Source organism: Trypanosoma melophagium (assembly GCF_022059095.1).
Source record: "Trypanosoma melophagium isolate St. Kilda chromosome Unknown ctg1segment0, whole genome shotgun sequence".
NCBI classification, from domain to species: Eukaryota; Euglenozoa; class Kinetoplastea; order Trypanosomatida; family Trypanosomatidae; genus Trypanosoma; species Trypanosoma melophagium.
The window spans coordinates 993,041-1,015,751 of record NW_027125132.1 but is presented as its reverse complement, the minus strand read 5'-3'; the positions used below and the strand labels follow the sequence as shown (position 1 = coordinate 1,015,751).

At 42.5% G+C, this 22,711-nt stretch overlaps 10 protein-coding genes across 10 annotated transcripts; all 10 read right to left on the bottom strand.

The window, feature by feature from the left end:
- Nucleotides 1-255: 255 nt before the first annotated feature.
- LSM04_009585 (uncharacterized protein) lies at nt 256-996 on the bottom strand (the record flags this gene model as incomplete). Its single annotated transcript, XM_067335674.1, has 1 exon — nt 256-996. One exon carries the CDS (start codon nt 994-996, stop codon nt 256-258), a length of 741 nt encoding a protein of 246 aa, XP_067195490.1.
- A 472-nt stretch (nt 997-1,468) lies between these two features.
- On the bottom strand, nt 1,469-4,336 carry LSM04_008112 (Chloride channel; the record flags this gene model as incomplete). Its single annotated transcript, XM_067335672.1, has 1 exon — nt 1,469-4,336. One exon carries the CDS (start codon nt 4,334-4,336, stop codon nt 1,469-1,471), a length of 2,868 nt encoding a protein of 955 aa, XP_067195392.1.
- A 1,545-nt stretch (nt 4,337-5,881) lies between these two features.
- Nucleotides 5,882-6,526, bottom strand: LSM04_008322 (rRNA biogenesis protein RRP36; the record flags this gene model as incomplete). The annotated part of the gene is made up of 1 exon (XM_067335671.1): nt 5,882-6,526. The coding sequence occupies one exon, from the start codon at nt 6,524-6,526 to the stop codon at nt 5,882-5,884; it is 645 nt and encodes a 214-aa protein (XP_067195407.1).
- Nucleotides 6,527-7,310: 784 nt separating this feature from the next.
- Nucleotides 7,311-7,976, bottom strand: LSM04_003127 (Golgi apparatus membrane protein TVP15; the record flags this gene model as incomplete). Its single annotated transcript, XM_067335670.1, has 1 exon — nt 7,311-7,976. The coding sequence occupies one exon, from the start codon at nt 7,974-7,976 to the stop codon at nt 7,311-7,313; it is 666 nt and encodes a 221-aa protein (XP_067195094.1).
- A 292-nt stretch (nt 7,977-8,268) lies between these two features.
- Nucleotides 8,269-8,691, bottom strand: LSM04_000415 (uncharacterized protein; the record flags this gene model as incomplete). Its single annotated transcript, XM_067335669.1, has 1 exon — nt 8,269-8,691. The coding sequence occupies one exon, from the start codon at nt 8,689-8,691 to the stop codon at nt 8,269-8,271; it is 423 nt and encodes a 140-aa protein (XP_067194935.1).
- Nucleotides 8,692-8,942: 251 nt separating this feature from the next.
- Nucleotides 8,943-11,438, bottom strand: LSM04_002944 (Transcription factor 25; the record flags this gene model as incomplete). The annotated part of the gene is made up of 1 exon (XM_067335668.1): nt 8,943-11,438. One exon carries the CDS (start codon nt 11,436-11,438, stop codon nt 8,943-8,945), a length of 2,496 nt encoding a protein of 831 aa, XP_067195082.1.
- Nucleotides 11,439-11,950: 512 nt separating this feature from the next.
- LSM04_007925 (uncharacterized protein) lies at nt 11,951-15,769 on the bottom strand (the record flags this gene model as incomplete). Its single annotated transcript, XM_067335667.1, has 1 exon — nt 11,951-15,769. The coding sequence occupies one exon, from the start codon at nt 15,767-15,769 to the stop codon at nt 11,951-11,953; it is 3,819 nt and encodes a 1,272-aa protein (XP_067195386.1).
- Nucleotides 15,770-16,556: 787 nt separating this feature from the next.
- LSM04_003904 (uncharacterized protein) lies at nt 16,557-16,904 on the bottom strand (the record flags this gene model as incomplete). Its single annotated transcript, XM_067335666.1, has 1 exon — nt 16,557-16,904. One exon carries the CDS (start codon nt 16,902-16,904, stop codon nt 16,557-16,559), a length of 348 nt encoding a protein of 115 aa, XP_067195140.1.
- A 442-nt stretch (nt 16,905-17,346) lies between these two features.
- Nucleotides 17,347-18,573, bottom strand: LSM04_001378 (Ankyrin repeat; the record flags this gene model as incomplete). The annotated part of the gene is made up of 1 exon (XM_067335665.1): nt 17,347-18,573. One exon carries the CDS (start codon nt 18,571-18,573, stop codon nt 17,347-17,349), a length of 1,227 nt encoding a protein of 408 aa, XP_067194989.1.
- A 1,315-nt stretch (nt 18,574-19,888) lies between these two features.
- On the bottom strand, nt 19,889-22,582 carry LSM04_006312 (Cation-transporting P-type ATPase; the record flags this gene model as incomplete). Its single annotated transcript, XM_067335664.1, has 1 exon — nt 19,889-22,582. One exon carries the CDS (start codon nt 22,580-22,582, stop codon nt 19,889-19,891), a length of 2,694 nt encoding a protein of 897 aa, XP_067195283.1.
- Nucleotides 22,583-22,711: the final 129 nt, after the last annotated feature.

Sequence of the window (22,711 nt, the reverse complement as noted above, 5' to 3'; positions counted from 1 at the left end):
ACAAAAAAGATCGTTAACATCACCAAGACAAACAGTACATAAGAAAAAAAGGACACCAAAAAGAAAAGGATCAAAACAACAACAACAACAACCACAAAAAAATACAATATACTCTCCAATATTCCTTCTATGAAACAAGTACCATCAGGCCGCCTTGTGAAATTCAAGTATATTCAAACTTTGTTGCAGGCTTGACAAAGTTAAAGAATTACAAGGAAAAAAAGAAAGAAATAGAATGCGATGCACCAATCTTAGTTATTCGTCATCTAGGAACTTAGACGTCTTAACGCTGATAGTTCCACTGTCATTCTTCTGTGCGAAATGGTTCACACCACGTCCTGCACGTGCGGTACGATCGAGATTCATGTCGGCGCCATCGGACTGCAGTTGTTCGAGCTCTCTCTTGGCAAGATAGCGCTTCACATCGGCTGCTGAGTACCGCGCGGGGTCGAGACCCTTATCGCGGAAGAGCGGGACGAGATATTCCTGCAGGTACGACTCGGCCGACTCTGCCGTCTCCTGCGGCCGTACGCGGTGCCCAAGCCGGCGGAGACAGACGATCATCTCGCGGCATCGCAGCGCCACCGCCTCGTCGCCCTCCACGCGAGACTTCTTCTCCGTCGGCTCACCGTCCCCTTCCTCTTCATCTTCTTCGTCTTCTTCCTCCTCCTCCTCTTCTTCTTCCTCTTCCTCTTCCTCTTCTTCCTCTTCTTCTTCTTCATCATCATCATCGTCATCATCACTGTCTTGCTCTTTATCTTTCTTCTCAGTGTTGCTACTGTCTGGGTTATAGAACGAATGGATTATGTTATCAAGGAGCTCTCTCCTCTGGGAGAGATACTCTGCTGGAAAAACGGTTGCGTACTTTGTCCCCAAAAGTTGTAATGCAACATCCACCGTTAATTTCTTTTCCTTGGGCACACGCTCAAGCATCGTTTTGATCAAGCCAGTCAACTTGCCGTCCCTTTCATCAGCGTTGGTGGCGGCAGCAGCCATCCTGTTCGTTCGAACTTCTTTTTGGCCTCCCGGCGTGGGTGTGTATATCTGTCTTTCTCTCTTGTTAACAAGAACAGTGGCAGTAGGGGTGTATTACTTGGACTTGCTGTAGAACAGTATAGACCTGCAAATGATGATGAAACAAGGAAGTGAGAAAAGAAGGTAACAAAAAAAAAAGAGGAGCAAAGGGAGAAATTAAGAGGTGTGAGAACAGTACACATAACTCACAGGATGTCAAAACTACACACACACGCAGAGAGAAAGCGAAAGATATATAAGCAACACTAACAACGGCAAAAAAAAAACACAAGCAGACGTAGATCGGTCTGCGGAATGATTTACTTTTTCTGGTAAAGGCAAAACGATGCAAGAACATTTTTTTTAGTTGCCCATCTCCCCTCCAATTCTTTAAATTTCACTTCTTTTTATTTTTTCATAACACTTCATATATATATATATATATATATATAAGTTAACGAATACCAGCAGGATTCTCTTCAGAAAAGGCAACAGAAAAAAGATCGGGAACCATCACCTGCTGTGGTGGTGTTGGTTGTGTTGATTGTGAATCCCGCAAACGCGCCCCCCATGGGGGTGGTGCATGACCATTACTCCGATAACTATGAGAGAATGATGATGGCATTAGTGAAGGAGGATTCGTGTCATCAAAGTTATTTTGACCGTTCACCGGGTGAAGTTCTCTCACACGTCGTCGTAACGTATCAACGAGGAGATCCTTTCGTGTAATGATTCCCACCACGGCGTCACCATCCACAACGACCATGTGACGTAATCCCATCAGGCGAAAAGTATGGTACGCCATTTGCAGATTAAAGAATGGAGGAATTACCCAAGGGCTTCGGTTTACAATTAGAGAAAAATCAAGTACTGGTGGCAAACGACTTTCATCTAAAAGAAACAGGTTGTCATTATCACTTCTAGCTTCAATACTATTGATGCTAGTATTACTGGGATTCCCCCTTATTTGTCTTTCACTGCGGTTAGAACGTGTCCAGAGCTCCGACCATCTTATGTCCCCTATAACAAAGAATAGAGATGTCTTGTGCGTCAACCATTCTGTCCATGTCATTTTATTAGTTGCAACCACACCAGGAGAAAGTGTTCCGCCAAAACCATCAGGTTGAGAATTAGTAACAGTATTCTGAGTAGTGGTACTGTATAATGCAGGGAGAGTAAGATAACTCTGTACATCCTCACGTGTGAGGAGTCCAACAAACTTATAACGTACATATCCTTGCTCTTCTTCTTCTTCAGAATTCCTTCTCTGAGGGAATCCATTGGAATGTGTTTTTATCTCATCTACTGCCTCCACTACAGGGAAAGCGTGGTGTGCAGTCTTTCGTAAAGCCTCCATAACAACAGAAGTTTTCTCTTGTAATCGAAGTGTCACTACATCTGACGCCATTACGTCCGCCGCTGTTAATTGTTCAAACTCTGGTCGTAATAAGTGTGACTGTAAATATGGTACTGAATCAAGACGAAGCATCTGATGATAGAGTGGTTCACTAATAAGATCTGCCACCGTCTTTGACATTACAATAGCAACCATTACAGGAAGTAAGTAATGGAGCTCTGATGATAACTCCACCATAATAACACATATAGACATTGTCATTCGTGAAGTACCTGAGAGAAAAGCTCCTGCACCAATGAGTGCGAAAACTCCAGGGTCCAACCACGCTTGTGATGCCCAGTAAGTACGTTCATTTCCAGTACCACGTACAGCCACAAACCACAAAAATTGACCATAAAGACGACCAAATGCGGCACCTATAACAAGACTTGGTACCACCAATCCACCAGAAACTGATGTTCCACTTGCCCAGCATGCAAATAAAGTATAAAGTACGAGAAATAAAAATATATATCCTGCAGGAAATTCACCAATTGTTTGTCGTGAAAAAAGATGTCGTATAGTGTCTTTTCCAGTTCCCATTGTCAATGTTGCCAAAGGAGCATATGTCTCATTCTTCAAACATGTTGCAGTAAACAATCGTGTCCGATTTTCAGTACCCCATATCAATGTATCATTCACACTGCTCATTTCATATTTTGGTCTGCAATCAGGCACCAAAGCAAGCATATATGTTAATGTACCATATATCAGTACTATAACGAGAGGTTCAAGGAAGCGACGAAGCAAAAAAGGCCGTAAAAATTTTCGACGATACTTTACCAACATGAGATTCACTTTAGTAAATACAGCTGCAAGTGCCCCACAAAGGATACCAAGGAAAAAAGATGGCACAATAGAGAGTAAATTAAGTGGAATCGTTAAATTTACCTCAAAAAGAACTGAAACAGCGTTTGATACCCATCCTAGTAATCGTTGATCTTCCATTAAAGAACGAAACATACTAATGGTTGTAAAACATATCATTGTGGCAAGAAAAATCTGTCCACTTGCACTATGATCCCAAAAACTTGATACCTCCTCCATTACGAAGAGTAAACCACCAATAGGTGCTCCAAAGGCCGCACTCACACCACACGCAGCACCTGCTGTAATGAAATCTCGTCGATCCTTATTATTTCGAAATGCATGAAATAATTTTGTCTGACACCCAAGTGTGCGACTTCGCCCCTGCGTAACTCCCGCCCCGGTGATAGCACCAAGATGAATGAGTGGTGCCTCAAGTCCCACCGGCAGTCCACCTGCCACCGCACACATACAAGAAATACTCTTTGCAAAGAAAGTACGAACATTCATTGCCTTACGCATTTGTACACCGTTAAGGTATGCGATAACGTCTGGTATTCCACCACCCGATGCGGCTGGTTCAAATAATACAATAACAACCGCCGCCACCGCTACAAGTGCCAATGAAACACCTATAAAGAAAAAAAAACCCATAAAACGACCCATAACATGATGTTGGGTAATCAAAGCATCAAGTCTTTCAGCTCTATATTCTTCTACGTACTCTACCGCGTATGAAATGACCATTGCCAGTATACCTACAAAAATAGCGATGAGAACATGTAAAAACCAACGTAGTGCTTCATTTCGTTCATCGGCATCATAATTCTTAACAGCATCCAAAACATTTGTTCGAGCTCCTTCAATGAAATGTGGCAATGTAACTTGAACTTCTACTAATGGTCTCAGTGTCGGTTGCTCTGGAACAGTAGTGGATTCTAGAGAATGTTCAGCATAATGTTGGCGTAAATGTTTCATGTACATAGATGGATAGGGTTTATAGTAATCAAATGACTCAAAACTTGCTTGTTTTTCTTTCTCTTCGGGTGTCATTTCCTCCAAGGGCTGTGTGTAGGGGTTCGCCGTTTCCCAAAATTCCCGTAACAATATCCGCATCATCTTCAATAATTTATATAACTATTACCAAAGGTATTGGTATGTGTTATAAGTCCTTTTTTTTTTTCTTTGAAAAGCAATGTATCCAAGATATATATATATATATATATATATTTCTGCACGTTAATGTGCGTATGTATGCAACCCTACGAAAAAGAATTGATTAAAAGGTTGAAAAAAAGAAATTAGAGATATAACTTCTTTAATGTGTAAAAAAAATTGCACATCCACAGTAGATAGATATACAGGACTCTATTTATTTATTTAATGGGGAATCAGAGAAAAAAAAAGTGTATACAAGTATGCACCTTCTCAGTTTCTTATCATTTTTTTCTTTTTTACTCGCTTATCTTTCTTTTTCTTTTCAACCAACCACATTATAAATACACCATGCCAATAAAAAAACTACTGCTTCTTCCCACCCTACTCTGTATAGTCGTCAAAAAAACATTTTTTTTTTTTCTTCTCTTTTGTGGTGGGAGCCGATAAATTTATAAGCCAGTAGCAACATCAGCAACAATAACAACTTACTTCCAGTCATCCAATATAGATCCAGTGCTTTGGAAATAAGGAGACAAGAGAAGTGATGCCCTTTTATAGACCAAACGCAAAACAGTTCATCTCATTTCATCACAAAAACAATCCACACATCTCACATACACAGCAGAGAAGAGAGAACACAAAATCTTCACATGCAGTAACGAAAAAAAAAAGAAACGACAATAGGAAAAAAAAACAAGAAAAACATTGCAAAACGTCACAATGAGAGATGGTAAACACACACAAGAGCACAACAAGAGAGAAACTGTAGGTAGAAGAGAATAAACAAGAAGGGGTAACCAACAACACCAATGTTAAACCCCTCCCTTTATAGTTTGTGAGCTGCAGAAAGAGTCCTCCTTATGGATTGGGAAAAGAGATGGAGAAGCAAACAACCAGAAAGAAAAAAAGTGCAAAAGGTAAATGTTTCTTACACTTTTTTCTCCGCCATGTTGCCAGTATTATTGTGTAGCCCATATAGAGCATACAAAGTTAAAAATGCACGACCAATCCCCAATGTTTCTTGGCGTCTTTCTTCCTGTTCCCTAAGAATGAAACCCAATAGAGGCTCATTCTCAACGACAGAATATATTTAAACGAATTAAATCACAATATTAAACTGCTACCCTGAAAAAAAAAAATTTCAGGGGCTCATGATAATAATAATAACAATAGACTCTCTTATTATTTCAATCAATACTTCTCTTGGAGTTCAAATAAGTAAATCCAAAAAACAAAAAACTCTCACAGTTGAAATTTTTCCTCTCAAAAAAGGGCCATAAACGCAAACAGAGTTTCACAAATATGCACCCAGCCATCTACAAATCAGCTCCCTCCCTTCTCCTCCCCTCCCACAAAAACAAACCACACTTCCACACAAGTTTTAAAAAAGGGCGAGGATTCAACTCTCTTCCCCTCTACATCTCTTCTTTATCACCACAAGCCACACAGACACCCCCTTTCTTTCTTTATTTCCCATTCATTCACTCATTCGTATTTAGCCCATTTTTACAGCTGCCGCCGACTCTTACGCTCCACGTATTTGTCCACCGCCGCCTTCCCTCCCCGCCGCTCCAGCCGTTCGAATTTGTCGGCCAACACCGCCCGCCGCAGTTCCGCACGGCGTGGAACAAATCCCCGCCGCTTGACACCCGCCCGCACCGCCGCCGCCTCTCGTTTCACCGCCTCGCGTTTCACCGCCGTCGCCGCCACGCGTGCCTGCCGGCCCTTTTCCCGCGAGACGTGCAACTGCGACTCGCGCTGGAGTTCCTGCAGCTCCGCCCGCACGCTGGCGAGTGGCTGGAGGCGCAGATCGGCGAGCTCGTCAAGGTGGTCCTCGCCAAACACCTCCCGTTCGTTCTCCGAGAGGTCGTACTCAGCGAGATCGGCGCCGGCCGCCTCCAACTCCCCGCGGCGGATGAGGCACTTCAGACAGCGGATGCGGTGCCGGCGGCGCCTCTGCTCCTCCTCCTGCTGTTCCCGCAGGAATTTGTAGCGCTGCTCGAACTGCTGCTCGTCCGCCGTGCCGTAGAGATCACTGAAGCGGGGGTCAATCGCCGCACGGCGACGGACTGCTGGAATATCATTGCGGCGCTTTGGCCGTACACGTGCACTCCGCTCCGGCGGGGGGCCATCAGAGTTACCACCCGTCATCTCGCACCTACTGTTTTTTTTTCTTGTTGTTGTTGTTGCTGTCCCTCTTTTGTTTTATTTCTCAAAAATAAATAAATAAATAAGGATAAAGAAATACATTACCATCCTATTGTTTCTACAGGGAATTTTGCGTCAGCATATTATTTTGATACCCTGGACACTTATCACATTTACCTAAAGTATCAAACACGAGAAAACAGACGAAAAACACCTCCCTCCAATCATATCTGCGAAGACCCATGAGCCCAGACACCCCACACCTTCTTTTACAGAGTAGGTGCAGTCAAATATAGACACCTGTACACTCATTATACCAGAGAGAGAGAGAGAGAGAGTGTGTGTGTGTCTGTGTGTGAAAGTGTAAGAAACAACAAAGATTTTTTATTCGGAGTGATAGAGGTGTAAAAGTTTTCCCCAGTAAATCTTCTTGGTGCACCTACTGCCACATTCATCAATCCTCAGTTTTCTATCTCTGTTTAGGGATACTTAGTCCCAAGATATAAAGGATACTGATAAAGTATAATAAAGAAGACATTCTAAGCATCAGGAAAATCATTCCCATTACTTAACAGAATTGGAGTCTCGTGTTTCTTCAAAACGTTCGTATAAAAAGAATATCGGTAACTTTATTCGTAAAAACAAGATACCTCGGTGACTCTCCATCCTTTTCCTAGTAAGGCACGATAAACACACAAATACAAACAAACAAACATAAACATACACACTGTTTCTAGTATCGTGAAATACCACAAGATAGGGGAGTGTTACCTTCATGTACCTCTTTTTACAATGCATTGGGCCCCTCGTTTAAGCCGGGTGGTACGTATTTTGAACCATCACCAGTAGCGGTAGCAACAGTAGGAGCAGCAGTAGCAGGAGATTTGGAATTACTAGATTGGGGATTCATCACAACTTCGTTGAAAAGATTAGCAGCTGCTGCAGTGGCAGCAGCACGCCGTGCAGCCTCTTCCTCTCTAACTACCTGCGAATCCACAAACACCGGCAGAGTGACAAATATATTCACAAGAATCATAATGATACCGAGGGATATCGCAGTTCCAGATGCAATGTAACGCAAGATGCTCCCGCCAAAGGCAAGAGTACCCAAGAAAATGTAGAAGAAACCTCGACCAGTGTATGTGGAAAGAAAATAAAGGTATTTTAACCACTTATATATAAGACCGCGTAGACAGTTTACCTGTCGAAGTTCTGCTGTAAAGGCAAAGAAACTCAGTATCACAAGGTATACCTCCAAAAAAAAGGCTGAGACTCCAAAACTCAGTGTAATAATGTTCAAAAAGCTAGCCGCCATAATAAGGCCTGTTGAAGCGCAAGACAAAAGAAGAAACAAACGTACCCAATTCTTACCAGCTGCACTTGGTCCCTGTTGTTGCTGTTGCTGATAATAGACAGAGTCCTGCGAAAGATATTGAGAACCTCTAGATGCCATCTCAAATTCACCGATCACGCCAAAGAATAAAAGCTAAAAATCACGTTGATAGTTATATTAATATATTTATATAGAGAAAAAAAACCTGCACACTAACACAAAAAAAAAGAAGACAAGAGAAATTCAAGAGAGTTCCATACACTTAGATGTATGTTTTTGTGGGCAATTAACAGAAGAACTAATAGAGTAAATGAAAGAACAAAAAAAACATAACGATTACTTTTCTTCTAGACTCAAATGTAAACGTACACACTGCCGTCGTCCGTCAATTATGCCGTAGTTGTCAAACCTCTCAGCTTCCAAAAGCGAAAATAGCGTTAATCTTTGCCAAGTGCCCTTCCGTCACATAAGAGAGAACGTTGTAGAGCGCAAGAAGATTCAATTTTGTAACTACCGTTAAGCTGTGACGCTGTGCTGCCGTCAGATCCGTGGCGGCAGCACGCAGCGATGATGAAGAGGCTGACTCCATCACCTCTGCGTACCTGTTATCTTCTAGCATCACACGCATCGCCCGCTGTAACTCTTCTGGTGTCACCCGCTGTTTCACACGTTCCACATCTTTTTCTGTGACTTGTGCAATGTCAGTCGTCGTGACTCGTCGCAGCCGTTCCTCCAGCGTGAGTAACGAACTATTCACTACTGTTGTTTTTGATGATGATGAGGATGATGTATTTGTGGTTATAGGTTGAGATGCAGAACCCCACCAAGGCCACATGTCACTTGCAACCTTACCTTACCTTTTCTTCCCCTTTCTGCTCGATATTTTGATGCAGCAAGAAAAAGAAAAAAAAGTAGGAAGGCAAAAGTGACTGCACAACAGGAAAACTTAATTGCTAGTACCAATATATATATATATATATATATATATATATATATATAAGCAATAACAACAAAAATCAAGCAAACACACAATATCATCTCCACAGCAGAAACTCGATGTCACCCTCCACTCATAAACTTATACACTTATATACCCCCAAAATTATCTTCATCCTCATCAGTCACAATAGTTTCATCGGTAAACCAACTACCCTCTGATGAAAACGTACCATCACCTTCTTCGTCGCCCCTTACTGAACGGTCTTGCTGCACAACAGGGTCGGTCACTCCAGCCTCCTCCAGTGCACTTCTCAGTTGCATATCCCGCACAATTCTCCATGGTAGGAATCTACGCAGCATAAACCACAACCCGACACTTGGCTCGCGGAACCGTTCCTCCCGTAGATCCGCTACAAACATTTCATTATATCGTGTTAGTCGCTCCGATTGTGATAATGATGGAGGATCCAGTTGACCATAAAGGGCTTCAAATCGTAGAATTGTATCGTGATCATTTGAAGCAAGTTCTTCTGGTGCCACCCGTCGCATCTCATCATGTATGTCCTCCTCTGTATATTCTTCAGAATTAAGTAGATGCGCTGGAATCGCCGCTACTGTACGTCCCATTACATCCTCTTCTTTAAGTAATAAATGTTGCCATGGTGTTAAATGAGCATAAAGATCAGAGCCAGAAGAAGCAACAGCGACAGTAGCAGCAGGAAAACTATAAGTTTTTAACCAAACTCCATTATCTTCTGTAATTACACGTCGCAAGAAAGCAGCAGGTTCAGCAGCTTTCCACATTTCAACATTTCTTGCTACCCATAGTGATGTCACATGTAAATAGGCTTCATCCTTACTAACTGTTTCATTAGCCTTTACAATTTCTTGCCATGCCTCTGATAATGAAGGTATACTAGAACTTCCGAGTTTTTCAACGAGAAGCACAGATGCAGAGGGAAACCTACCAATGGCATTTGCTAGCATTTCTATCGCGGATGGGGTACTATGAAAAGCATGAAGTTGTTCCGGTGTCATATCACGTATTACTTTAGGTATTTTGCTCCTTTTCCCTTCCCCGGTGATGCTGACAATATTTGACTGCTCACGTTCAACAAAATACTTAGCCAAGGCAGCACTGAAGAAAAAACCGGGTAAAGTTGAAAGTGATAATGCTAAACCATGGTTAGACAAAGTATCTGTTACTTCACTTGAATCTCCTGCAATATGGTTTTGAAGTTCATTAACTATGATGAAGTATACCTGTATTAACCATCCCCATCCTTTTCTTCGAAGTGCAAGGTAATCTAGTAGTAACAACATTCCAAATGGGTCTGTATCATCAAGAGAATAAATTAACTTGGCAATTTCCCATGCAGTTTGAGCAGCAGCTTTCTTAAGAGATTGATGTACTCCACATCGAAGAATTTGAAAAATTTGTTTGTTAGATGTGATAGCAAAAGGCATGCAACGCTGACGTACCGTCTGTTGCAGCGGAAAACGTGAAAGTAGTACACCAACGTGGTAAAGTGCAATATCGATAGCATCTTGAGCTTTCGGTACATCACCCATCATTTCAAATACATTACTTATAAGAAGAAGGGTTGGGACATGGTAAGGCGAAACAGATAAACACTCCAATAGACCATTTACACCATGGTGGTTAAATTCGCACACCGCAAGTGCTGCATCTGCACGACACATATCTTCACTAGAAGTATCTAAATAATAAACAATTGATCCGTTGGTACCATTACTTCCACTGCAATTTTCAGTTTCATCATTGGTCGAGAGATCATTTTTACTGGTTTTACGTTGTTTTCTGTTTTTTCCCACAAGTACTGCTCCCAAACCATCATATGGTGGCCATGAGTAACGGTTTGGAGTAGCTAGGATACTGTGACGAAATCGTGCCGTAGGGTTTATGTTATCTGCAAAGAAAAGTGATGTTGGCCTATTCTCTGGACGTCGTTGAGGAACTCTGCCGTCACCAATGTCTTCTACTGCCCCCTGCCCAAAGCGCCGGATACGCTCGAGTCGTGAATCCAGCATCTTTGGATTACATACCGAGAGAAGTGTGAGGAGATCTGCGGGTTCCCCTACGGCGTTCTCTCCCTGTCCGCCTGCTGCCGCTGTGGTGTGAGTTTGGCCGCTGCCGCCGGCCTCCAACTCCCGCTGCCGCAGTACGGCGGCCAAGAGCGCCTCCTCCTCCTCCGCCTCCGCCGTCCGGCCCCGCCGCCGGCTTCTCTGCCCCCGCCGGCTCCCCCCCTTCTGCCCCCCGCCGGTTGGAACGGCTGTGGAGGGACTTCCCCCCACCGTCTCGGGCTCGGCAGGGCCCCCCTCCTCCGCCCGGACCTCATCCTTGAGGGTCTCTGTGATGACTGGTTCTTCATGATGCTTCTTAGCCTCCTCTTCCTCCTCCGCTTCTTTTTCTTCCTTTTGCTGTTTTTTTGTTTCTTGTTCTGGTTGCCGTTCTTCTGGTACTACTTCGCGGTTCACCTTTCGTCGTTGTCCCTTTGACTTACCACCACCCTTGGGCAACTGCATCGTTGAAGGATACTCCTCCGCCGGGTCCTCATCCGCATCGGCCCCAGTTGAGGCTTTAACGAGATTCTGAAGACGGCGTAACTGTCTAGCGGACATTATATGTGCAAAGCAAGTGTCTTATTTTCGATGTTTTCTTTTGTTTTCTTTAGTTCCACTAAATCTCGAACACTCTCCCTCAACTTCCTGCTGGACAGAACTAAAAAAAAAAAATGATAAATCATATGAAACAGAAAGAAAAAGAACAAAAGTAATAAATAGAAAAAAAAAAAGCATTTAAGAAAATCAGTCAGAGCAGTAAAAAAAATATAGAGACCAGAGTAGTACGAACCATGAAAGGCCCTCACATTTTCCTGCAACAGCAACATGAAGCTGTTTATCTCAAACACACACAAAAAAAGGGGGAAAGGGTGAAAAGAAAAAATAAGTTGCTCTTCATGTACAAACAATCAAAGTAACTCACTCCACCAAATGAAATTTTGCGAATTGCATTTAATACTTTATCTATCTATAAATGTATTTTCTTCATCCTTCATGCATCAAGGCAAAAGTCGCCAAAAAAAAAAAGGCGGCAAATACCGGTGAAGGGGTAAAAGAAATAAAAATAAAAACTATCGCGCTGAAGCTGCGCGCAACATCGGTGGTCGGGTTGGTGAATTACTTCCATCCAGAATTCCCTGCCCTGAGTGGGACCTTGACACACCACCAGTAGACGTTAATGATGATGATATGGTACAATTGCGTGGTAAACTTCTTCTGCTAATTGCTGCATTTTTCGACATCTCAGCAGGAATCAAATCATCATCCAGTTGCCTCGGAGAAGGAGACTTATGTGATACTGATCGTTGCTTCGGTGTTCTAACTGTATTTTCTAGCTCTTGACGTTGTAATTTCTGCAGTGGCTGTACTGCACTTCTCAACATTGGTGTTACACGAAGTGGCGGTGGGGCACTAGCCTCCCACTCGTCACCCCCACATGATCGTCGTCGTATAGCAGAGCGCTCTGCCGCTTCCCATGCGAGTTGTTCCACTGCCCGAAACTCCTCTAACTTGGTGTTATTGTTATTATTGTTCATCTCGGTTTTCTTCTGGTTGGTTTCAGTAGCCTCAATACGTGGGGCTTGAGCTAGTGCCTCCCGCAGTCGTGCAAGCTCAAGCACAGCCCTTTGCGCCAGTGACACCGCCTGCCCGCGCATATCAGTGGTTGTCATCTCTACATGAACACCCCCAGCAGTATTATTATTATTATTATTATTATTATTATTATTATTATTATTATTATTATTATTATTATTATTATTATTACTGCTGCTATTAACATCAGCACTACCATCAGCAACAATAGCAGTACTGTTATTACTCTCCCTCACATGTGATCGAGGTGTATAGTCGAATAACCGCTGCTGCACCTCTTCCTTATTTCCTCCAGTGGTGTGGACCTCATTAGGTGCCTCAGAGCCACCTTGGTGTATGGTTAAAAGTGTGCGTAACGTGGCCACTTCTGCCCGTCTTTGCAGTTCAGCCTCGTTGCGAATATCAGCGACATTACGTTGTTCCTGTACTAATTTTTCACGTAACTCCTCATTTTGAGCACGAAGCTTACTTAAAGAAGACTCTAATTCATCACGTTCTTTTGCTTGAATTTTTGCAGCAGATTCTTGCAGTTGGCGTAATGCTCCTAATTCTTTTGTCAATATATTTAACTCTTCCCGTTGTTGTTTTTGATGTCGCTCTTGTTGTTGTTGTTGTTGTGTCGGCTGAGAAATAACCCTACTCCTACTATGCATCCTGGCAGTTTGCAGTTGTAATAACATAGATTTCACCTTGGTTGACAAGAGATCATTCTCATCACGAAGCGATTGACAATCCATTTCCGTCTTTTTCAGCTTCTCCGTGAGGCGCGCCAGTTTTGCAAGTGCCTTCTCTTTCGCCTTCTGTTCCTCCTCTCGTGTACGATGTTCTTCCTCAAGGCGCCGTAAGCGTTCTTGCACTTCTCCCGCTTCGGAGCGAATCGACTCACACTGTTCACGCAACTCCACACACTCCTGTTGACTTGCCTCAAGCTGAAGCCGGAGAATTCCACACTCACGCTGCTGATCTTCTACATTTACCAGCAATAGTTTATGCTGCGCCTTGGCCCCTTGCTCTGCAGCCCGCATTTCGGCTAGTTTCGTCTCCAGTTGCTTCACCTCGCTACTTCGTCGTCGACATTCCTCTGACAATTGTTGTTGTTTTTGTTGGCTTCCTTCAAGTTCCCCCTGGCAAGCGCTAAGCTCGTCACGGCAGCGCCTCAACTCCACATTACTCCGCTCAATTTGCTGAGTCTCTAAGTGTTCAACGTGACGACGGAATTCTTTTTGACGCTGGAGTAAAACTTGCTGTAGTGCCTCCAACAGACGCTCGCACTGTCGTTGGCTCCGCTGCAGTCGTTCACAGTCATCCGCATCGTCCTTGCCATTCTCAACTGTGCCTTTTCTAGGAGCGGATTGATGTATGGAAGTCCGTGGTTGTTGTATATGGTGTTGTTTTTGCTGCTTTGTACTTTCCACTTTGCTTGATACAAAACGGTTCTTTCTCAATTCATCGCGAATCTCTTTATGAATAACAAGTCCCAAGAGACTATCATCTTCCTCATTTTCTTCCTCTAACATCAATACTGCTTCACAATCTCGGTCTCTTTCATCATCTCTAAGAAAAGCAGCAATTCCAGCAGAAGAAGAAGAATTAAAATCCCTTCGTGAAGTCAGTAAATTTTCCACATCTCCACGGTTTAGTGCCGCATCACGGCGTTCTGGAGGAAATAATCCACTCTTTACACCGCGTGGAATTGATATTACATTACGCTGACGTTTACCGTACGTCTCTACAAGTGTCTCTAATACAGATTGTAGCGCTGCAAAACCACTAAGAGTATCACGAATAGTTCGACGAAGCGTCTTTGTTGTCTTCTCTGCCTTTACCTGTTCTGCTTCAAGCATATGGATGCGGTGTATCTTGCGTCGCACCTCATCTGTCTGCTGTTTCAGTGCATCCTCAACCACACGCAGACGAGACTCATGTTGTGCCTGTTCATCCCGTGTTGATGCCGTGGTGTACTGTACAATCTTCTCTGCCTCTTGTATTTTATGTTGTAGTTGTCGGATGTGTGCATCCTTCGATCGTGTCAATTCCTGCAACTCTACATTGGAGGTCTTTAATTCATCCACCTGCTGTTTTCGTTGCTGTAATTCTTTTTGGCATGTTTCCAACTGCTCTGATAACCGTACTCTTTCACATTCTTTTAAATCTATTGAATCCTGTAACTCACGCCATTTAGATGCTCTAGTTTGTAATTGTGTCTCAAATTCATTAATTTGTCGTCGCATTTCCTCCTGAGCTAAATTCCACTGCGCCCTTTCAAAATTTAGCTCTTGTTGCATGTTACTTGTGGTTAAACGCTTTTCGTCCTGTGCATGACACAACTCCACTTCTACACGACCAGTCTTATCCCGTTCTTCCTGGAGTTCCTGGTGCAATTCTGCAATGGTAGACTGTAAGGATTCACACTCTCGGGCGAGTTGCTCCATTTTTTCTTGCATAACGTCCCGTTCTGTAGCGATGGATTCCTTCTCTTGAAGCAGTTTTTCATATCGTTCATTCTGCGATTCAATCTCGCGACCCACTTCCTGTAATACTGATTCTTCCTCTGCATCCCGTCGTGTTTCATACGCCTTTAATGCCACTGAAATACGCTGCCGTACTTCTTCCTCTGTGAAAAGTGGTTCGCTTCTGCTAAGTAATTCATCATGACCACGAGGACTTCTTCTGTTATTACCATGATTGTTTTTATAATCATCATCATCATTGTCTCTATCACTCTCATCTGTGTGCCTTTTCTCTTTAGACGCTGCTACCGCTGCCGTAGCCGCCAGTTTCTTAGAGGAATCAGTGAGTCTTATTGCTTTTTTTCTCTTCTTAAAGAGATGCTTCTTGACGGCGCTATCACTCCCAGTCACAGTAGAGGCAGCTGGTGATAAAAACAACAGCGTACTCGGCTCCTCAGTTACACTAGTACCATTGCCATTATTAATACTAACAACTCCTCCAACTCCGCCCGTTGTTAGGGAGGACCAGTTACGCTCTTGTTGTGGTGGGAGAGTAGTATCGAGACGGGATGCTGGTATAATCTCTTCTGTCTCTCCTGGTGGAGCTGCGGTGTATGTTACAGTGAACTTCTGTCTGCGAGGAACACTAGAGCCGGATAAGGATGACGAAGATGATATATGTTGTTGTTGTTGTTGCTGTTGTTGTTGTTTGAGAAGTTCAGGGGATGCTGTGTCTGCGAGAAGCTCCAGCGCGGAACGCACTACTCGCCTACCAACACTTCCGCTATTTCCTGTTGTCGACGCCAGAATTGATGCCTGTCGACCAGGTGTTTTGTATTCTGACATGATTTGTATCTTCTTATTCTTCTTGTTCTTCTTCTGGTTGAAGTACCACAACAAGCCACAAATACCAATTAATATATATATATATATATATATATATATATATATATATATATTCACCACTAGAAGCTAATTATTAGGTTCGAATTGCTTTTAATGCTACGATGCCAGTGATCTCTTCACTCACGAGCAAAGTAACTCTGTGATCTAAAATACAAACAATACAGACTCACTTAATTCGCCCTTACGAGCCTAGAATAAACACAGAGTGTGATTTTAAAAATAAAACCAAAAACCAGAAATTATAAAAATAAAAAAGAGAAAAGAATATAAAAAAAAACAAATATACGATAATCAGGAGAGAAATAAGAGGAAAAGGAAAAATCCCTTCCATCACATTTGTACAATATGCGCAATGATAAAAAAAACTTATTATTGTGAGCAAGGAAATTAAGCAAACATTGTCTGGGGCCATGTCACATCCCAGAGAATGTTGTGAACCTCTACATTCTTCTTTCGTTTTTTTCCTTTCTACTCTCCAATCAAACAAAAAATACTCACATAGAGAAAGCCACGGAGTTCCCTCACACGTCCCCTTTTACAAGTGAGTACTATTGTAAAGAAAGAAAAAACTCAGAAGCAAATAAGAAAAAAAACAAGAAACTTTCATTGCAGTCAAAAAAAAAAAAAAAAAAAAGAAAAAACGGAAATAAAGCATATAGTACAAGGGCAAGACAAATCATAACAAAAAGACTATCCTTCTTTTTTTTTTCTTCTTTTTTTTTAATTATCAATCATCTCTCGTCACACTTAGACTCGTACTGCGTTCCACCTTTGTTGATTTCTTCTTACCACGCGCGAGCTCTGTAAGTGCCTGCAAGTACGCCTCTTCTCTCTTCTCCCGCTGCTTTATTTCCTCCGCGATGATTTGCTGCCGTGCGGCCTCCAGTTCTTTGCGGTGCTGCAGCCATTCCTTCTTGAACTGCGCCACATACATCAACTGATCATCCACCTCCCCCATCATATTGTCAATCACCCGCAGCAATCCCTTTGCATGCCGCCGCTGCAGCTCGAGTCGCACAATGTGCTCCGTCCGCGCCTGCTGCTGCAGCTCACCGCCCCTGTTCGGACGTGGCATCCACGGTACCCCTCTACACTATTACTATTACTATTACTATTACACTCCATTTACATTAATAAGAGAGAACATCATCAACAACAACAAGAAGGAAGAAGAAGAAAAATAGAGATCATGAAGCAAAAGCAGAAAAAAAAAGCAGAAATATGACTCAACACAGAAATAAATAAAAAGAAAAACTGTCTCTAAAAAGAGGGAGAAGGATGTAGCAAACAAAAAGGACAAAAAAAAGAAATAAGGGGAAAAAATATACAAAAAAGTGTGTTGCCGTTTGAAAGATAATAAAACAGTTAACAACACTACCCTTTCCCTCACACAATGTATCGTTACAATACACACACACTGAAGCACGCATATCCACAGAATAAATAATAATAATAATAATAATAATAATAATAATAAAATATACCACTGCCATACAGATAAATAGATCCATACTACTCTAACAGTCACGCAATCGTTCTTGCAGCATTCGTTTCCATATTTCCCATTTTTCAAAAGTTTCTTCCACGTCTATAGGCACCGGAACATTATTGAGACTTTTTCCAGAGTCACTTTTCTGAAAACGACTTCGCTGATGCTTCTGAAAAATTGCATTTTCCTCAACCTCACGTTTCATCATCTCCTGAAGTCGACTAGAAGATGTAGACGAGGATGGCTTCACAACACGGGAAGAGGATCGTAAACCCTGACTCTTCACCGACTCACTCCGATCAGAATATCTGCTGACGACATTCTTCGCTGCCGTACTGACGGAGCGTGAGTGTTGTGGTTTGCGCAGCAGAAACTGAGGTTCATAGCAACTTCCCACAGTACTGTGCAGAGATGCTGCTCGGCCACCATGCGTCTTTCCTGAAGTTTCAGACGCAGATCTTGATACATCCACGTAGGACTGTGTATCATGGTGTTGTCCACGTCCTGGATGACCTGTGCTATTATTATTATTATTATTATTATTATTATTATTATTATTATTATTATTATTATTATTATTATTATTATTATTATTATTATTAGCACTAGACATACACCAGGGGATGACATTCTCTTTTGTTTCTTCCGTTTTGGAAATCCCGGATTGCTGGATTACAGCCTGTGCCACTTGTTTCCCAAATCCACCTGTTTCTCCCCATTCAATTGTATTACGCCCCAACGCCACCTCATACGGGTCGCACCCCGCCTCTAATAACAACACAACACAATTCACATGTCCCTGATATGCCGCCACCATCATTGGGGAAATACCCTCACGGTTCGTTATCGTTGCCCGTGCACCATTGTCGAGTAGAAGTTGCACAATCTCTAAATGTCCCTGCTGCGCCGCAATAAACAGAGGCGTGGCGCCGGTGTCTCTGCAGCTGTTGGGTTCCGCGCCGTACCGCAACAACACCCGCACCACCGCCACGTGTCCATTTTGTGCGGCCACGAAAAGTGCCGTGGCGTGTCCGGGTTGTTTGACGGCCGCAACGTTGGCGCCTCTCGAGCAGAGAAACTCCACCACCGCCGCATGTCCGGCCTCCGCCGCCAGCCACAGTGCCGTGCAGTCCGAGTCCTCCGCCGAACTGTCGACATCGCAGCCGCGGCGAATAAAGTCCCGCGCCAACGCCATATTTCCCTCTTGCCAGGCACGCCGGAAGGCAGAGCCCGCAGCAGTACTCGTCTGCGGCATTCTCCTTCTCTTTAAATATATATATATATATATATATATATGATGGGTGTACAATCAGAATCCAAATAAAAAAAAGGGGGAAAGAGAAATAGGTTTACACGTGAATAGAAAAAAAGGGAAGAAAAACAGAAAACAAAAACAAAAAGAGGTAACAAGATAAGAGAGAAACGCATCATTCTTCTGTGTGTGTCTGAGATAAAAAGAAAAGGAAAAAAAACCCAAAAAGTATAGCAGGGAGTCATGGGAATACTTCACTGAGAAATTCACACTATCCGTCTTGCAGTGAATAATATCACTTATTTTTTCTTCCACAGTTCCCTAGAAGTGCCAGTACACCCAAGAAGAATGTGATTGATACACTAAATGCAGAATAACTTCTCATATGCTTTCACAACCTTTTACAACTCCGTACACATTCAAACTGTCACTCCATTTATTACCATCATCACTCACTTATAAATATATTGAAAATTAATAAGAAAAATGCTGATGATTGCAACGCCCAGCAGGAAAAACACACGCGGTAATAGCTCTTTTTTTCGTGAATTCAGTTAGTAATTTTCAACAGCATAAATATAATAGTAGGAAAAGAAATAAATAAAAAGAAACATCGACATTATAAAAAAGAAGAAATGGCATTTTTCTTAATTTCCCCTACAAAAAAAAGAATGACTCCGGAAGGTGTGAAATACTTCTCCCACTAGGGACCTTCTTCATCACCTTCCATGTACTCCCTTCTCTATCTTTCATTTTATTACTTCTTCTCGGGTCTTTCATCATCCTTCCACTGCAAGCATTAAAGACAGATAAGTACAAAGAAATGTCTATTCATTCTCTTACCCCTCTTTTAATTCATTTTTTCACTCGGCCGTGTGAAGCATTTCCAATACGATATCACGCCGATACAAAAGGCGTACATACACACAATCCCCATCACTTTACCTATTTTTTTTTTATTATTACGCCCCCACCCACCATTTTTTTTTTTGTCATTTTACTGTCAAAGTTGTTTGTACTCTCCCGTTTCTTTGATTTTTCCCCCTTACAGACATACACACACACAGAGAAACCATACAGACACACGTATATGTATATATATATATATATATATATATATATATATATATATATATATATATATATATATACATATATATAAAGGAAAACGTGGTCAGATCGCAACACAAAGAATCATATTCACTTATAAAAACAAACTCGCTGTTTTCTTTTATACTGAGGGTGGAAAGATCACTTCACTTTTTTTCCCCCTTTTCTCGATACACTTTTTTCTTTCTTTTTCTTTTCTGTGTCACATTTAAGACAATAGAGGTTGCTCGACATTATCGGTTGCTCCCAAACTCATTCCACGAGAGCGACGGCGGAACCTCGTCTTCTGCGACGGGGTCCACCTCCCCTCCGCAATTGTACGGTAATTAAATATATCGAATCTTTCCAATACCTTGTATGCAATTACCTTACAGATATCTTGCACAAACCACCATCCAATGCACCAGATCCAAACCCATAAAGGTAATAATCGATGTGACAAGGTATCACCGTGCATAAGACCAAAAACCGTGATGTTATCCATTTTGTTATCTGGCCAGAAAGCGGCAACGCAGGTAGATACGATCAGTGAAAGGATTGCGCCAATCACCAAAATGAGACTTGGTTTAAAGGACCAAAACCATTCAGAGCCTGTACGGGATGAAAACAGTGTCAGAAAGTCTGAAACGGAGACCTTTAGATACAACATTGTTACAATCTGTCCTTTTGAAACGGGTGGAATACCAAGATCGTTAAACCATGAGTTTGGATTGTGTGAGTCAAGCGCCATCCATAGGAGTAACAGAGATGAGACACATGCCACTGCAGCAAGAACAAAAGAAATGACGAACATGACAGGAAGATTCCAACGTTGGGGACGCTGTCTAGGTACAACATTATCATAACCAATTGTCATTAATGTTCCATCATTAAGCAATGTAATAAGCATAAACATGAGGACTGGTATACGAAAGAAACGGAAATGTGGATCATCAATGTTATATTTTTCGCATGGAAGAGCGAAAACACCAATGAAGAAAAATAACACAAGTTGTAAAGTAGCAGAAATTCGGTACGTTAAAAAGGATACCATACGCTGAAAAACTCCACGAGCAATAAGCATAGCATCTACAACCACACTAAGACCAGGCCCTGTTAATACCATATCTGCTGCGGCACGTGCTGCATCAGTAGAACCATCAACAGCAACACCCACATCAGAGCGTTTTAAAGCAGGTGCGTCATTCACACCATCTCCAGTCATAGCAACCGTATATCCTCGCTGTCGTAGTGCTTCCACAATAAGATATTTGTGTTCTGGGTATACTTGAGCAAAACCACCACATGCTAATATCATATCACCATGAGTATCCCCCAAAGTGGTTGGAATATCCTTTGGGTCCCCACTTGCCGGAAACCTCGGTAAACCTTCAGAGGTGTGTATATTTGTATCCATATCAAGCATACGAGCCATTTCTTTTGCAATTAATTGATGATCTCCTGTTATCATCTTCACATCAACTCCATATTGCTTGCTGCGACGAATTGTCTCCCTTGTATCAGGACGTGGTGGATCAAGGAATGTTAAAATACCTGCCATATGCCATTCTTCATTTTCTTTAGTTCGTGCAACAGTGAGACACCGAATCCCACGACGGCCCAAATCTTCAATAATTCCTTCCACTTGCGCCCGAATAGCATCTCGGTTGTGTACTAATTGTAGTACAACATTTGGTGCACCTTTTGTGACTTTAAATACATCACCATCAGGACCTCGAAGGGTTGCTTCTGTACGTTTAATTCGAGGATCAAATGGAACAAATTCCAGCTGTGCATACTTGTCACACTCATCCAAGTCAGCAGCACCTAATACCATTGTATCAAGTGCATCACGTGGTGGTTCCCGCCATTTAGCGGCAAGAGCTGCCAATACAAGTACAGTTTCCCTATTATAATCTTTGCTGAAAACGTGACACTCACTTTGTATTTCCATCTTATTTAATGTTAATGTTCCTGTTTTATCAGAGCAAAGAATATTTACAGCTGCCATCATTTCAATAGCGGACAATCGTGTAACAATAACTTTTTTCTTCGATAACTCTTTGGATCCCAATGCGAGTGTTGTTGTAACAACGATTTCGATAGCAATAGGAATTGAAACAACAAGTAGGACGACGGTAAACTCTAGTGAGTCACGAAATCCCAATTTATAGTGACCCATAAGATATCCAAAGCAAATAATACAGAGTGTCATAGAAAGCAAGGTCAAAGAAAACATTACACGCATCAGCACATAGTGAATACTTCCAAGGTCTGCCTCTACCGATTGCAATAACAATGCTGTTTTACCAAAGAAGGTTTTCTGTCCTGTAAACTGTACAGTACCATCAACTTCGCCCCGCACCACAGTAGATCCCATTTTTGGCATCTGTTCTGTTCCCATCGCGACTGGAAGGGATTCGCCAGTGAGGGCGGCCTCATCAACTTCGATGGTTCCTTCGTTAATTGTGCAGTCGGCGGGCACGGCAGAGCCGGCGGCGAGTTTGACGAGATCCCCAGGCACGACTAACGCCGCGTCAATGTTCTGCCACATTCCATCCCGCATTACTGTGGCGAGGGGTTTTAGTGAGTTCTGCAGCGCCTCCACGGCATCACCGGCCTTTGTAGTCTCATACCAGCCAATGGTGGCGTTGGCGAACTGAATGAAGAGAAGAATGCCGCCATCGGGGAAGTTCTGTAGGGCAAACTCAATCACAACAGCAATCCAAATGGCAATCGGCATAGGACCCCACAAACAGCGCAGAAAGATAAGCCAACCAGGGGTTTTCTTGTGTGGTAGTTCGTTGCGACCATACTGCTGAAGGAGTGCTTCTGCCTTCTCTGACGTTAGTCCCTTTGATGGGAGAAGTAATGGCACATCGTCATCGTCTAACTGGAGTGACTTCACATGTTCCCCTGACATAATTCAAGTTTTCTTTCCTTTTTTTTTCGTCGTGGTTTTTCTTTCTTTTTTGGGGAGTCTCTTTTTTATATATTATGTCTCCCTGTATGTTAACCTCTTTTACACCTTTGGTATTCCGTTATCAATGAG